The sequence below is a fragment of the Gavia stellata genome, chromosome 15 (assembly GCF_030936135.1).
Source record: "Gavia stellata isolate bGavSte3 chromosome 15, bGavSte3.hap2, whole genome shotgun sequence".
Taxonomy (NCBI): domain Eukaryota; kingdom Metazoa; phylum Chordata; class Aves; order Gaviiformes; family Gaviidae; genus Gavia; species Gavia stellata.
Window position 1 is genome coordinate 18,175,576 of NC_082608.1, and position 14,492 is coordinate 18,190,067.

General features: G+C 40.5%; 1 protein-coding gene across 2 annotated transcripts in view; it reads left to right on the top strand.

Annotated features, from left to right (window-relative positions):
- Positions 1-4,787, top strand: part of GAN (gigaxonin) — a 28,103-nt gene extending 23,316 nt beyond the window's left edge. For both annotated transcript variants that reach the window (XM_059824994.1, XM_059824993.1), the window contains exons 10-11: positions 3,691-3,800; positions 4,574-4,787. In XM_059824994.1, coding sequence (XP_059680977.1) covers positions 3,691-3,800; positions 4,574-4,755 — 292 coding nt within the window. In that variant the 3' untranslated portion in view covers positions 4,756-4,787. The remainder of the gene's footprint in view (positions 1-3,690; positions 3,801-4,573) is intronic.
- Positions 4,788-14,492: the final 9,705 nt, after the last annotated feature.

Sequence of the window (14,492 nt, forward strand, 5' to 3'; positions counted from 1 at the left end):
ATCTGAGTTACGGGTTTTTACGAGTATATGTCTAAGTATGTGCTTACATCACCATATAAACATATTAATTCATATAAACCAGCAGAATTCTGGCTTGAATTGGATTAAAGGACTGAAGCTTACTTACTCCGCAATAACACACAGTGCACAGTCTTTCAAAATTGTTATTCTTAACCATGACGCAGACTTTTCTAAAGACTAGGGATATGCCGAGATCTTCACACTAGCAAAAAAATAAACATTGAGACTCCTGTTAAGCTCTACTGTATAAACAAGTAATAAAATAAATGAAGTGAGACAGAATACTAGCATACACATGAAATGGGGACACGATAATGTAGAAAATAATTCTCATTTTTGAAGTACTTCAGTAACTGAGATTTTTCAATTAATAAATGTTTTGTCAGCCTGTCCTTAGAGTCCTCTGCATCAGTGAATTTAAGTGAACCGAGGATAGAAAATATGTACATCAGACTGCAGGTTTTTTCAGGATGTAGACTTTTTCCAGAGGCTATAGATTGAGCTTTGTGTACATTGCATCCTGGTTTTTAAAATATCGATCAAGCTAAAAATAGATTTAAAAAAATGTGAAAGTGGGAGATGGAGGTTTAAGGGTGTCCTTCACTCAATGATCCGATGTTGGTCTACTCCATAAAAAGCAGGAAATCTTAACTATGTGTTAAAAGACCTTGATGGGTCAGTCTTTCCTTCTACCTCAGTTCATAATTTATAACATGCCTTTTTGCATCATGTAGGTGTGTGGAGAATTGGATGATGTCTGTACACGCAAGTTTTTTTCTTTTCAGTGTGGATATTTGGCAATATTTAATACGGCACAAATTAGCTTTAGGATTCTTTGCAAGAGCTGCTGGTGGTCTGTAAGTGGGGCAGGCTTTCTTCCTTCTTTTCACGAGCTCCTGGTTTGAAGCGTTATCAACATTTGCAGGTATTGATCGGAACAAAAGTGAGAGAGACTTGTTCAGAAGCAACACTTGGTAAAAACTCCTTAAAAATACTCTTTTTGCTGCTGGAACGTTGTAAAAATAAGGAAATGCTTTCAGCAGTGTGTAAGTAGTAAACTAAATAATCTTGTAACATCGTATGTGTAATTAGGAAGATTCTCCCATTCAGTGTGCAGGAATTTCATTAAAAGAAAGTGCTTATGCAAATGTAATGAGAAAACTGACTGGCTGACTGATGGAGCTGTCAGATGAGGGGAACATGAGGAAGATTTTCATTCATTTGTAGGCTTCCTTTCACAGCTGGTGCGAGCTTGAGGTGACGTGTCTGGAATACGTTAGTTCTGTACTGCATCTTTATTTACTTCCCACTTGGAAATAAAAGTTACCATCCTGCTTATTAATTACAGCAGTGTGGATGGATATTTTTTTTGTTAGACTGAAAAAAATCAGGATTCCTTCCCCTTTTTTGGATTTGAGTGGAAGCATATTTCCGTTTCAGAGCAATCCTTTCTGTCCATGCTTGGAGGTGCTTGCCTGCTCCCCCGCTACTCTCGGATTCGATTTGAGTAGAGCCATCCCAGGGAAGTACGCAAGAGTTATGTTCCAAGGAGTGTTTTCAAATTCCTCAAGACCGTGAATTTTTTGTCATGGTGTTTTTTCCATACGGTTGGAACAGCAGGCACAGCCCACAGTGAGCTGGAGCTTAGTCAAATTCTGATGAAACGTGACCCCTTACCCTTCCTGTCTTTGTTCCTTCCTAGTTTTAACTGCTAAAGCTGCTGTAAGCGTTCCTGAAAAGTTGTGCCTGTTTTTTAAAGTATATGCTTTGAGAAAGGTTGAGAACGAATTTTCACAAGCAGCTACAGATACGTTAATATTGTCCTTTCTTGATGTGCAGTAGGAAAATGCTTGGGTCCCACGCTGTTGTGGGGTTTTTTTATTTAAACTCCAAAACCTTGAATATTTAGTGCAGACAAACCCCTGAAGTTCATGTTTTCCAGACTCAACTTGATCAGTAGCTAGACTAAACTCACCTAATTTTGGTTTTTTCCCTTCTTCGCTGTGGTCCTATATTTACTATTGAAAAAAATAAAAAAGAAAAAGAAAGACATTGCAGTCTTCCTCCTGCGTTTCTCTGCCACTTACTCAGTTTTCGTAATTCTAGGGAACTTGGTGCTAAAAAGCAGCAAAAATACTGACTGTGTCCTCTTCCCACAGTAAGGAAAGGAAGCTAATGAAATATGGTGAAAGGTGTTTTGCTCTGTAACAGAGTTTCTGAATCAGCGTAGAGGACTTCTCCTTTTCTCTGTTCTCAGTTCATCTGTCACCCTCTGACAGCTAGAAACCATTCCCTTGCTTTCTGCGGAATCTTAATCCTTCAGTGTATAGCACAGACAAAATAATGAGCAGCTAATCCTTTCATTTGGCCTTTAAAAATTGATCTCTCCAAGATAATTGATATGTAGCAGCCTCTCCTTCAGTGCCAGAAGAGAGGCTTACTTCTGAAACATGAGTAAAGATAATGCAGAATTTTCAAAGGTCAGTGGTATCCATGAGGATATTTCCTAACTTTTTCCCTCAAATTAACCAGGTATGGCCATGAAAATATGTGGGATGCTTTTCAAAGGTTTTTCAAACTTTCCTGTTCTCTGTAAATTATTTAATAAAAGATCTAGGAACAGTCACCTGAAATAGCACTGATTTGTATGTCTTCAGGGTCTGTAAACAGTAACTGTGACAGCATCTGCAAAGTTGCAGCAGCATTTTGTAGAAATTTGTTTCAGAACCATAGAGAGGATGCTGACAACTCTAGGTAAATGGGACATCTTTGTAAGCCAGCGTCCCCCGTGGGTGATGAGTGCATACTTACCTGGTTTCCAAAGGCTTCAGCACGGAAAACTGCTTTTCACTTGGTAAAAACACTACATCAGGCTGATGTAGTGTTGCGATGAGCATATGCTTAAAGTGAACATAGGGGACTTGTAAGATTATAGTAGGAGCTAAGAAGTGATTGAAAAGAGCCTGATACGTGATTGGGAAGGTCTGTTTCAAATCCAGGTAGCAGACATTTCCTTTCTTTCCCAAAATCCCTTACCATTTTGATTTCCAGCCTTCAATTCCTTGTTTAAAGTTAAGCATTGCAAAGTGCTGCATTCTTCTTACTGGACTGGGGATTTCTTGTCGCTGATAAAGTGCAATTAAAGAAGTTAAGGAATTATATGGAGGAAGGCACTGCTTAATAACGAGGCATTGCCATATAGCAATTTATTTCCCCTCGTATGGACTATTAAGACTTACATGCTTTTATGACTCTACTGATTTTAAGACAAAGCTGCCTAAAACTTTATCTGTAGGGAAAATTGACTGGCATAGCTGTTGTAGAAGAGGCTCTCTTATATGCCTGCTCTCTTCCAGAAGGTCATACTGGGTGGCTATAAGAAGAATTTATTCCAGATAGATCACACAGATGAGTGGAGGAATTCTGAAATAGAGTAACTTCAGGATAAAGTATCCCAAGCTTACCAAACAGCAGTACCAATAGCTTTTCCTGGCTAGGAAGAGCCAAGACTTTCTGGAACTAGACAATGTTCCCAACAGTTTTTACATAACAAATTAACTTGTACACTCTGCTTTTGATTCAAAGATGGCAGTTGCAAAAAGAACCTGGAATTCTTTTAATGTGCTCGATAGAAATGGCATACCATTTTTTTTATTACTATTTTTACAGGTGGATTTATCTAAATGACCAGAACCTATGTATCCCAACTAGTTCTTCCTTCGTGTATGGAGCTGTGCCCATTGGAGCCAGCATATATGTGATTGGAGATCTCGATACAGGTCAGAATTAGAACTAATAACCTCCTATTGCTTGTTTTCTTCCAGTCTTTTAAATGTGTGGCACTAATGAGACTGAATTTTTTTAGAATAAAAGGCTAGGGCTATGTTCTCTTAAGTTACCGTTGTCTTCAGGGGAATTTTGCTGGACATACAGGAATGTACAGGTTGGTTTTCTACATTGGAGCTCTTCAGAAACAAATTCAGTGCTATAAGCATTTGGTTGATTAGCAGTTTTAAGATCAGAAGAGATCAAGACTAAGAATATGTTACTGCATTTGTCTAGATATAAGAAAAAATGTTAGTGCCTGAGATTGTTTCTCCCATCTTTGCAGTGGTGAGCAGGTGGTTCTGCATTTTGGGGACATCGTCCAGTGGTTCATATGGATGTGATAGTGGCTCTCGGCTCTAAATCCCAACCGAATAAATGTGTACTAGCAAACACATTCAATACTCAGCTTTCAGCATCCAGCCACATACTGTAAAAAAACATTTGGAAGGCTACATGCTTTCAGGGCCGTATGTACATATATGAGTATGTAACAGGGCTTTCTACAAAATATGAAAGAACAAAATGCCAAATGTGGTGGGTTTAAGTAAATAAGAAATGTCATAGGAGTTTCCTTTTGACAATAATTTCAACCATACATCCAGAAATTGATTTGTGTTTCTGTGCATGCTCCTGTTCATGTATTTGCCTTATTAGAGGTTAAGTGTGGTGATAGCCACAGTATGTTTTAAGCATTTTATCTTTTTTTGTGCATGTGTGAATTCAGGTACAAATTATGACTATGTTAGAGAATTTAAAAGAAGCACGGGAACCTGGCAGCGCACTAAACCACTATTTCCATCGGACCTCCGCCGTACTGGCTGTGCAGCTTTGCGGATTGCAAACTGCAAGCTCTTTCGACTGCAGCTTCAACAAGGATTATTCCGCATTCGCGTACCTTCTCCGTGATCCGTATGCTGACAGTGGAGGAGACTGGAAGAATTCTGCGCAGTCCACCATAATATAGCTCTATATAAAGGAAAAGCTGAGAAATTACAGCTGAAACTTACACTGTATGCTGTGCTTTGGTATGGTAACTGTTTTTGTTTTAAATGCTTAAAAAGCTTGAGTCTCAGTTCTTGTTTCGGGAACAAATAACTTAAGTATACATTAAAAAGAAGAGAGGGGGGAAAATAAAAGGGGGGATAAAGGAAACACCTTCAGTCGTAACCATTTGGAGTTTAAACCGTGTTATTGAAGGAAGTTTTTTGTGTCTGAGACTGGTGGGAATTGGTATTCCTTTGGTGAAGTTTATTGAAAAGCATAAAAGATTTAAGATGTGTTTCCCCTGAGGGGAACTGATAAGAATAAATGTGCTATCTGGGACTCGATAGCTATAATACACAGAAGCTATATGATAACCAACCTCCCTGGTATACTGCAGAGACTGTTGTTTGACCGTAATGCCGTAGGAGATGTTGGTTGTTGCACCTTTTATTTCTAGTCCTTCCTCAAAAGTTAAGGTCTGTGCCTAAAAATGGTGGAGGTGTGTACATACGGTTTTTCATTCATTTGCAATGTTTTCATTCCTAGAAATATTTTTAATATATTTAAAATGGACTAATCTGAAATGGATACAGTATACTACAGAGAAGTAAACTGTTTTTTCTACGCTGTCATTTGACGAGCCTGGTGAGCTGATGGACAGATGGGTGGCATGCGTTTCTGTGGGGGCTTTGGTGGCTGTTTCCTTGAAGTAAAGGGAAGCAGTGTTTGGAATGGTTAATGATGATTGCTGCTTTTGCTAAAAGACAACAAAACTTGACAAATTAAAGAAAATAGGTTGCGTTCCTTTTTACTTCAGATCGCTTGCAAACTAAGAATAGTTTTTAAGACAGGGGATTATAGAAAGGTGCATTTTATCTCCGTTAGAACAAAGGTGAAATATGACGAAGATATATTTGTTTTGCAGATAACATGATTTTTGGACTAAGAGTTAAGGAAAATGTGTACAGCGACTTTAAATTGGGATCAAAAGTTGGTTTACTAACGATTTCCGTGCTAAGGTACAGTCTTGTTTACTGCTGTCTGACTTTGAAAGCTGGGTTTTATGGTGTGGTTATAGTGAAGAATTTAGTATCTTGCATTTTATTTCTTACTAAGTCTTGTTCATATCAGTAGCAATATTTAATTGACTTTTGTTCATAGTCAAGATCGGCTGGTAGAACACTTTTACCTCAATTTTTGATTTCATTATTGTTGTGATGGGTGGGACGTAACCTGTATTTATTTAAAAGGAATAAAATGAGAGAGATGGAAATAGAAATAAGACCTCCTGCCCTTCAGAAAAAGAGACTTTGTATAACCAGTATTATAACTACTTACAATACTTCCCACTCTGCAACTTTGTGGACCTCAGACAAGCCAATCTCTGCCCTCAGTTGTGTTAGTGTAAACCTTCGTCATCTTTATTGAATCATCTTAGATCTGCTGAAATATAACCCCAAACTAGTACAACATAGGAATATTTAGTGAAATATAACTAGAAGAGACATTCTGAAACGTACTTCTGCTCAGTCCTTCCATAGCGCTGATGTGTGGTTGGAATTACTCTGATTCTGAGCAAAGAGGTGGGGGAAAAAAAAAGAGGGCAGCAGCCAATCCATTGACCGTTATTTATTTTTTTTTATTATTTTTTACAATGCTGAAGTGCTGCAAAACTTGAACTATATACATCAATTTTCTGACCTATATTAGTTGGCATATTAAAAAGTTTATATATTTATGCATTGCAGTAAACTTGGTGTGTGTATATATATATGTCTTTAGATTTTAAATTTATATATAATGCTTTACTACAGAAATGTGAACGACTATTTCCATCCTTGGCTGTCTTGTGAAATAAATCAAGTGCTGTTAGTTTATCTGTAAAAATTCCCTTTTTTGAAAATCTTGCATTGTTCAATTTTTTTTCTTAGACAAAGTGCCAAGATGCCATATTCAAAAGTGATGAATGTTCCTACGTACCTATTTCACTTTTGAGCTCAGTTTTCTAAGTGGCTTAGAAAACTTTCGAAAATGTTGTTCAGAATATTGCAGGCTGCTATCTCTTGAGTCCCTGTAGCTTCCCAGTACACTTGAGGGCATTCAGCATCCAGAAAACCTAAGTAATAAATGCACATAATAAATCCAAATCATATATACTCTAGCAGTGTTTTGCAGTTAAAGTTATTGAACCAAATGTTTACACTTAAAGTAGCATTAACAGTAGGTATTATTACTTTAAAAAAAAAAAACATAAACAAATCTGCTGGTAATTGGAGTGTGTTGCGAATGCATTCGGTGAGATTTGACCAAGAAGTTTAAACCTCTTCACCTGAAACAGTTACAAACTTAATTTCTTAGCAGGCGTGTACTCCTGTCTCTTTCTGTGTGGTTGGTGGCCAGGGACCAAGTCTCTAGAGACATTGTCTCCTGGAATTCAGGGTGCATGCTCAAGCCGAAGATTTAAGCACTCCTGAGATCTCAAAACTGATGTCCTTGGCCTTGCTTCAAGGGGATGGGGATCATTCCCCACCTGCGTTGTCTGTGGGACCAATCCAGGAGATGTTCTAGCCTCTGTATGTGTGTAGGAGGGAAGGGATGCGTCTTTTGGGGTCTGACTTGTGTCTGTCTGTCCAGTTCTGTCTGCAAGCCCAGTGACAAGTGCATCTCTTGGGATGTGCAGTAACAAGGTTCGATTGCCTCCCAGTTTGGAGCAAGGCTTTGAAGCCAAGGCTCTCCGTTTTCCAGGGAGAGAGGGATAGCCAACCTCTGACTTTTCTTGGGAAGAGATGGTTGACTTCAGTAGAGGAGGGAGGCTTTGATATCAGAGGTGCCGAGCGGAGGGAAGTCACCAGTTTCCCGAGGGTGTTGAAGGTGCGAACAGCTGTAGATCGAACTGGGTTGACTGGTGCACGCCACCACCCCAGCTGTCCCCGCTTCCCTCGTGGCTGCGTGCCCCTGCGTATGATGGCTCAACCACATGGGAAGCAACTCATTAATTTTCTTAGTTTGCAATCCAGGGGTTTTAGCTGGTTTGGCAGTTCAGAAACTTCTTTAAATTGTCCTTGCTTGGCACAGTAGCCTTAATTCCTTCCAGCTTCTGAATTGGCACTCGAATTGAGCCAGTTCCCCCACAAGTAACTTTTTGAATGATTTTCTTAGCCAGCTGTCTGTGCGGTCTGCTGGCTTCCAAGAATCAGGTTTTTAGGCACCTTCTTTACTGATTTACCAAACCGGGTGCCTCCCTGGGGTTGCGAGTTCCTCACAGCATTGAAATGCCAGTGTTTTGAGACCAGCGTCTGGATCGCTGAGGAGTGCCGCCGACTTGGTGCCCACCACACCTCGGCTCGGGGCTGGGTCCTCGCGTGCAGGTCTGAGGTGGTTGCATCCTGAGTCGAGCTCGGCAGAAGCCCGCACGAGGACTGGCTGGGTCACGTTGCAGGCTTGAGTGACTTGGGTTGGGCCTCTGCCTCCTCTCCTTCCCCCTGCTGCAGAATTGGACGAACCCCGGCCATTGCAATCAGAAAATCACCAAATGTGGGGTAAGGGTTGTGGAAGATGGGAACAGCGGTGGCTTTTTTCTCCCCTCACTCCACCTCTTACCACAGTTCCCCCCAAAAAAGTTTCCTCTTCCTTTGTCCATGTGCCACAGGTTATTTTTGGAAAAACTCTGGAATTGCTATTCCATGGATAAAATCAAAAGTTTGAGGGTACAAGTGGGGATCAAAGAGATAATACCATAAGCACCCGACAGTGTCTTCTGTGCTTGTAGTCTTGTGGCTGCTCTGCACAGCAGAAAGAGTGATTACAGAAGCGAAGGCGTTAAGTGCTGTTGCTCTCATAAAATAAGTCTCTCGGCTTTCTTAGGGAGGCACACACCTGGCCTGGTCTCCGTTCCTTACTGGCCTTGTGAGATGCTCATGTTCCTAAAGAGTCAGTGTTGGATTTCAAATTCTCATCCTTCCTGGTTTTATAACCTGAAAAAGAGGCATCCTGAAGAGTCTTCTGTTTTGTTAAACCACAGCAAGGTCTGCCTGTCCTTAAATGTTTTATCGGCTGTTCCTTAAGGTTTAGTTATTGTGAAAATGCTGTATCAACTCAGCTGTTCCTGGTCAAGTGATTTTCCGTAGCTTTGAGGGTACCTCATCTTTAAATTAAAGGCAAATTAATATGAGATTACACAAAAGGATAGTGGTGAACCTGAAAACAAAGGTGAATTTACAAAATCGGCTCACTAGTAACTGTGGGCAGGCTGTATCCCTTTTGCTTTTGACTGCGCAAAACTTGCGCGTCACAGCCTGCCTTCTGAAGCAGAGTTCTTGCTGAAAATAGAGGTTTTTTCATCAAAGCTACTGAAGCGCCTGGCTTGCTTTATAAACGCCCCTTCCAGCAAACACCAGGCAGCTTAATTTCTTTTTTGTAACATTTCTTGTGCCTGCATGACTTGGTAAATGCACAAGTACAAAAGTGAGGGGTTTAGGGAGCGTTTTGCCCTGTTTTAACTGCGGTTTCTCTGGCTGGTTCCGTAAATACTGTGGCCGTACAGCCTGCGTGGATTTTGGTAACGCGCATGTGCCATGCACAGTGCAGGATGCAATAACAAATGCAAGTTGTTACAAGTGCCAAACTTTTCATTTCCTCTGTATGTAACAATAATTCAACTGTTCTGTTAAAATACGGAGATGCTTAAAATTCACTGTGTTCCAAAAAAGAGCAGTGGTTCTTTTTTTAAAATGAATGCTATTTAAAACACTGTAAATCTTTACTTCTTTTTTTTAATACTGTTCTGCAGGTTTCTGTTACTCTTCACAGCTGCCTTGAGACATCACTCCATGTGATGCACGTGGTCACTTTGCTCTTAGAGCACTGGTGCCATGCGAGTATATAATAAATGGCAGCTGACAACAGGTTTTAGCATTTAAAATTATATATATTTAGATAAAGTGCAATTCGCTTGGGTTAATCTGATCTGCAGAAGGAAAGCTGTGTCTCAGGAAGTGTGACTATCGCCAGGGACACAGGCATGTGCTGAAGACTGTAACTAAGGTATGTTTTGGTGCCACTCACAGCGATGCTTCCCAAGGAGTTATATTTAATTTGGGGTATGGATCCTTTCTGCCTTTAATGTTAGCATCAAGGTTTTGAGTTTTGTGTTCTCTTAATTCTTTGGAGTACTTAAATGGCTTCTTCAGGAGGGTGAGGGGGGTGTTAATTATTATATGCCTGTTTGTTTCGCAGTTAGAAGCTATTTCCATCTTAACTTGGTTCCTTACCGGTAAAAGGAAATGCTCCAGTGCAGGCCTGCGTTTCAGTCGCCAGTGCTGTAGCCTTTTGACATTTGCCATTTTCTGTTGCTCTTCCTTGTTTGTTATTGGAGTTGAGAGCTGCGTCAGCAGGGTCTGTGTTTCCGTGGCACGCTACTTGTGAAAGAGAAGTAAGGAGATCTGTCTGATCACTTTGGATTGTGAAGGTGAGCCAGTAAAAGCTGCCTTGGAGATATTGCTGTAAAGCCAGTACGATTTGGGTGAAGCACGCTCGTTTTCTGTGGGGGTCACATCCGTGCGCTCTGAAGTTTATTGATAGGTTGGGCACCTGCTCTCCAGCATCTCTGTGGTTTTTTGCTTTCTTTTTCCTGGGATATTCCTTACTGTAGGAAGGATTGCAGCCAGGCTTTAAGGTGACATCTTTGATCAGCCATGCCCTGCATTGACTCTGTAATCTAACTGCTGTTGTCCTCCAGTAATCAATTCTCTCAGATTTTTGATTAACAGGTTAAGCTAAAAGAATAGACTAAAACCGTACGAAGTGCTTAACTAGATAAACACCTGCTAAAAAAGGATTAAGGGTAATAGGAGAATTAAACTATAAACTGCTACCCACAGGTGATTCTGTTGTAAATTTGTTGGTGATACAAAATCTTAAAGATATTTTTAAAAATGGCTTATTCTAGGTAGCTACTTATTAGTTATAAAAAGAATTAAAATACATAAAGGATTTGTTTAGCATAATATTTGAAGGTTATTTGAAATAATCTATTGAAATGTCTTGAAAAGTGAGCTGGAAGATTGGAACTTTCCAATGCAAAAGGCTGAATCTTGTTGCCCAGAATTTTTGCAGGGTTTCATGCGGATAATGAACACCTGCCAGAGCACATCAGTACATGAACATGCTCAATGCCGTTGCCTACCTATGCCCTTGAATTTTCATAATGAAATGAGACTATACTGAGCACTTGTAAAAGCTGCTGGATCTGATTACAATAATAGCATAGAAAGAAGCATCCCCAGTGTAAGTAACATTTTATTGATAAAACATGAAAATGTATTTTTTTTTTTTTTAAATACTAGGTGCTTTTGAATCATCACTTAATGCCCTTGATTTATTTGTTTTTTCTTTGCCTTTCCTCTTTCCTTTCTTTTCAGTTAATGCTAAGACATCCTCTGTTTTTGTCAAGGGCAAGTTTCTTTCATCTGTAGTTCTAAACCCAGTCAGAGCCTGAAAGTTACCATTTAAGCAGGCTGTACGGTGGGCTGCTTTTGCAAGTATAATTTCTGTGCATTCTGTTAGCATGCTGCCACCTCTACTAATTTCAGAATAGAAGAAAACCCGCGGAACAGTATTGCACCTGATGAAAACAAGAGCCATTTTGGAAAGTCTAAATTTCAGTATGTGAGGGGCAGCATGCTACAGAAACCTTACCCCTGCCTGTTCTTGAGATTCTCACCTTAACAATCTCACATGCTAAAGCTTCGGCTGGGCAGCATCTGTTTTATTAATTTACACTTGATAGCAGGAAAGCATTATCGTCCTTGCCGCTTGTTTCGCTATTTTTAGGTCTTTAAAAAGCAAAGTCTGCTTAATTGTTAGAATAAGTAAACCAGTACACTGGGGTATCTGGCAAGGTGGTCCAGTTGAACAGAGGTGACGTTCTTTAAAGCTCTTGTTAAAGTTTCTTTCTGAAGGGAAGCCAAGGAGTACCCTCTTAAGAAATACTTTCAAACTCTTTCAGAAATAGTCTTAAACTAGTCCAAAGGACTCTTCTGGATTGCTTAGAGAAACCGGGATATGTTCTAGCTTTTGTTTGCTTGGGGAAACAGCTGCTAAGTCAATTGTAAGCATTTTTTTTTTTCCTCCCTGACTTCTAAAACATAACGATTTGCTTCTTGTAATTGAAACTTTTTTGTATTTAAGGGTCTGAGACTATATTTTGCAATCTATGGTGAGTATTCTATTGTATCTTAGTTTGATCAATGTAAACAGCAAGCTGTGTTCTGGTGGACTCCTAGAAGGCAGCATTATAGTGGTGAGGGGGGAGGGAAAGCATCAGTAAAACAAGAAGATTCTCCTTATGCTGCCTTGCTGTGTGTATCCGATGGGGCAAGAGACCGTTTTTGGCACAGAGCTCGTGTCATTGCCATCCCTTGCTGCCCTCCGTGTTTGGGAACGTGGCTGGGACGTTGCCGAGCTGCAGACATGTCGAGAGCCAGAGGGGACTCAAGGCTGTGGCTGGCTGAGAATTGACGCCCAAAGCCCTGTCAAACCAACAGATGCAGATTCCTGGGCATACCCCATGCATAATGCTGCTTTCTGGTCTCAGTTCTTCTGTACTTTGCTCTTATTAACAAGATTTTGCTTTCACTCTTGCCCCAAATTTCCTTCTGAATGCATTGCTTTTGCCGATGATGACTAGGAAGAGGTCCTGCGGGCTGGAGAACGTCCACACAAACTTGATCTCTCTGTGCACGGGCTTTTTGCACATCTCCGCATCCTTTAACTCCGCTCAGTGTATGTGGGGAGAGTGCTTAATAGGTGATGAAATGACTTTTCATCAAGCTTGTAAAACTCATGTCAGCAGGCTAGAGATCACCTGAACATCTGTAAGCAATCCTCTAGGTAGAACATGTGTAGCCCACTCCCGTGTATGCATCTTACTTGTGGCTGGAAGTCTGCCGCCCTCTCCATGGGGAAAAGCCCCCATTCCCAGCTACCTCATTTTTTTTCTTTGCACTTTGTCAAATCTTTTTTGTTTTGTTTTAAATTGCATTTTGTCCTTCAGTAAAAAACTAAAAGCAGACAAGAAGCAGGGCAGAATGATGCCGTTGTCCAAGGACAGTTTACTTTAATTTCATTTTAAATGCATGTTTCTGTACAAAAAGACCAAGGTTGACCTGCAGCTGCTGTAAAAAGTAAATAAAAATTGGTATTACTTGAAAGTAACTGTTATACTTGTAAATGAGAGAAGCAATTGAAAGACTGTCCTGACAATTTTTAAATAGGAAAAAATCTGTTTGAAAAATAGAAGTCTCTGCTGTTTTAAGGACAGATCAGATCGTTTTCTCTCTGCCTCTGCTGTGCACTGTTTTGCCTGTGAACTTGATCCATTATCTCAATAGAGAGATTTACTGATTTTTCTGTAATGTCTAATCTGGATGTATTTTTTTTTTTTTGCATGGACTTCCCCGTTTACTCATCTACAGAGGAAGAACTGTCCAAATGAATACCCACCTTCCATACTTGAGATCGTCTATTGGCCCATTTCTTTGGGATCTTCAAGTATGCAGGGTTTTGCTTAGCTTGAAGAATTTTTTAAAAAGGAAAAAAAAGTGTTTTCTTCTGCTTCTAAAGGTGCTATTTTGACGTATTTTTTAATTCCTTGCACTGTGCTTGACTTCTTAAAGTACCAATGTAAGCTGATAATCAGCTCATGTTTGTTCTCTGGGGGTTTTTTTGCGTATTCAGTCCTTTTTTTAAAAGAACATCCCTTTTCATAAAGACAGCTTCCAAACTGTCAAAGGCCTTAATGATACAAAATGTAATGGGAAAATGCTGCCTTTTTTCTTTCTTTGTAAAGGCAAAACCAAGAAATGCTTCATGGGGCACATCTTCCTCTCAAATTTTAAGTAGCAGCTCATACTAACCTTGAGTTAAATGTAGCAAACATTTTACTGGCCACGCACAAATAGTAGGGATAAACCAAGGAGCTATTCGTGTCTCTGCAGGCTGTACCAATTAACTGCTAATTCCAGAGCCTTCTATTGGCATCGTGGTGGCTACTCCGTAAATATTAATCTTCTTGGGCTCGGTCCCAGGACGGGGCTGTGTCTTGGTCCCGGCGTGTCTGGGACACGCTGACCTACGTGGCTGTGAGAGTGTGGGCCGGGTGTGGGTTTTGCCTCGGACCTCGTCTCTTCAGCCCTTGTTTGAGGCACGCGCGGGGCTGGCAAGGTCTGTTCACCCCGGAGGTTTTGGCCGCCCCGTGCCGCGGGTGGTCAGGAGGCAGAAGGGGGGGAGCTGCCGACTGCTGCCATCTCTAGAGTGACATCAGCTTGGTAGATGTGAGGAGAAGGCTCGTGTAGATGCAAGCCATGGAGTAGAGAGCTGAATTTCAGTCCTGTGTAGGAACTTCATTGTCATCTTTATTGTGCTGTCTTTGGTTTTGTTTAATCGGTTCGGTTTAGGGATTTGTTAACATTGCTATAAGTTTTTCATTCTGTGGAGGACATAAAAAATCGTACTCCTGCCCTGCCTGAAGCAGCAGAGAGGATCAGGGGGTTGATGTTTGAACTTGTCCCATCTCCAGACATCAGGTTACTGCCTTTTTGTAGGGTTCGCAGACCCAGTGGTGTGGCATTTCTCAGTCTTGTTAATCTAAGAGCTCTTTA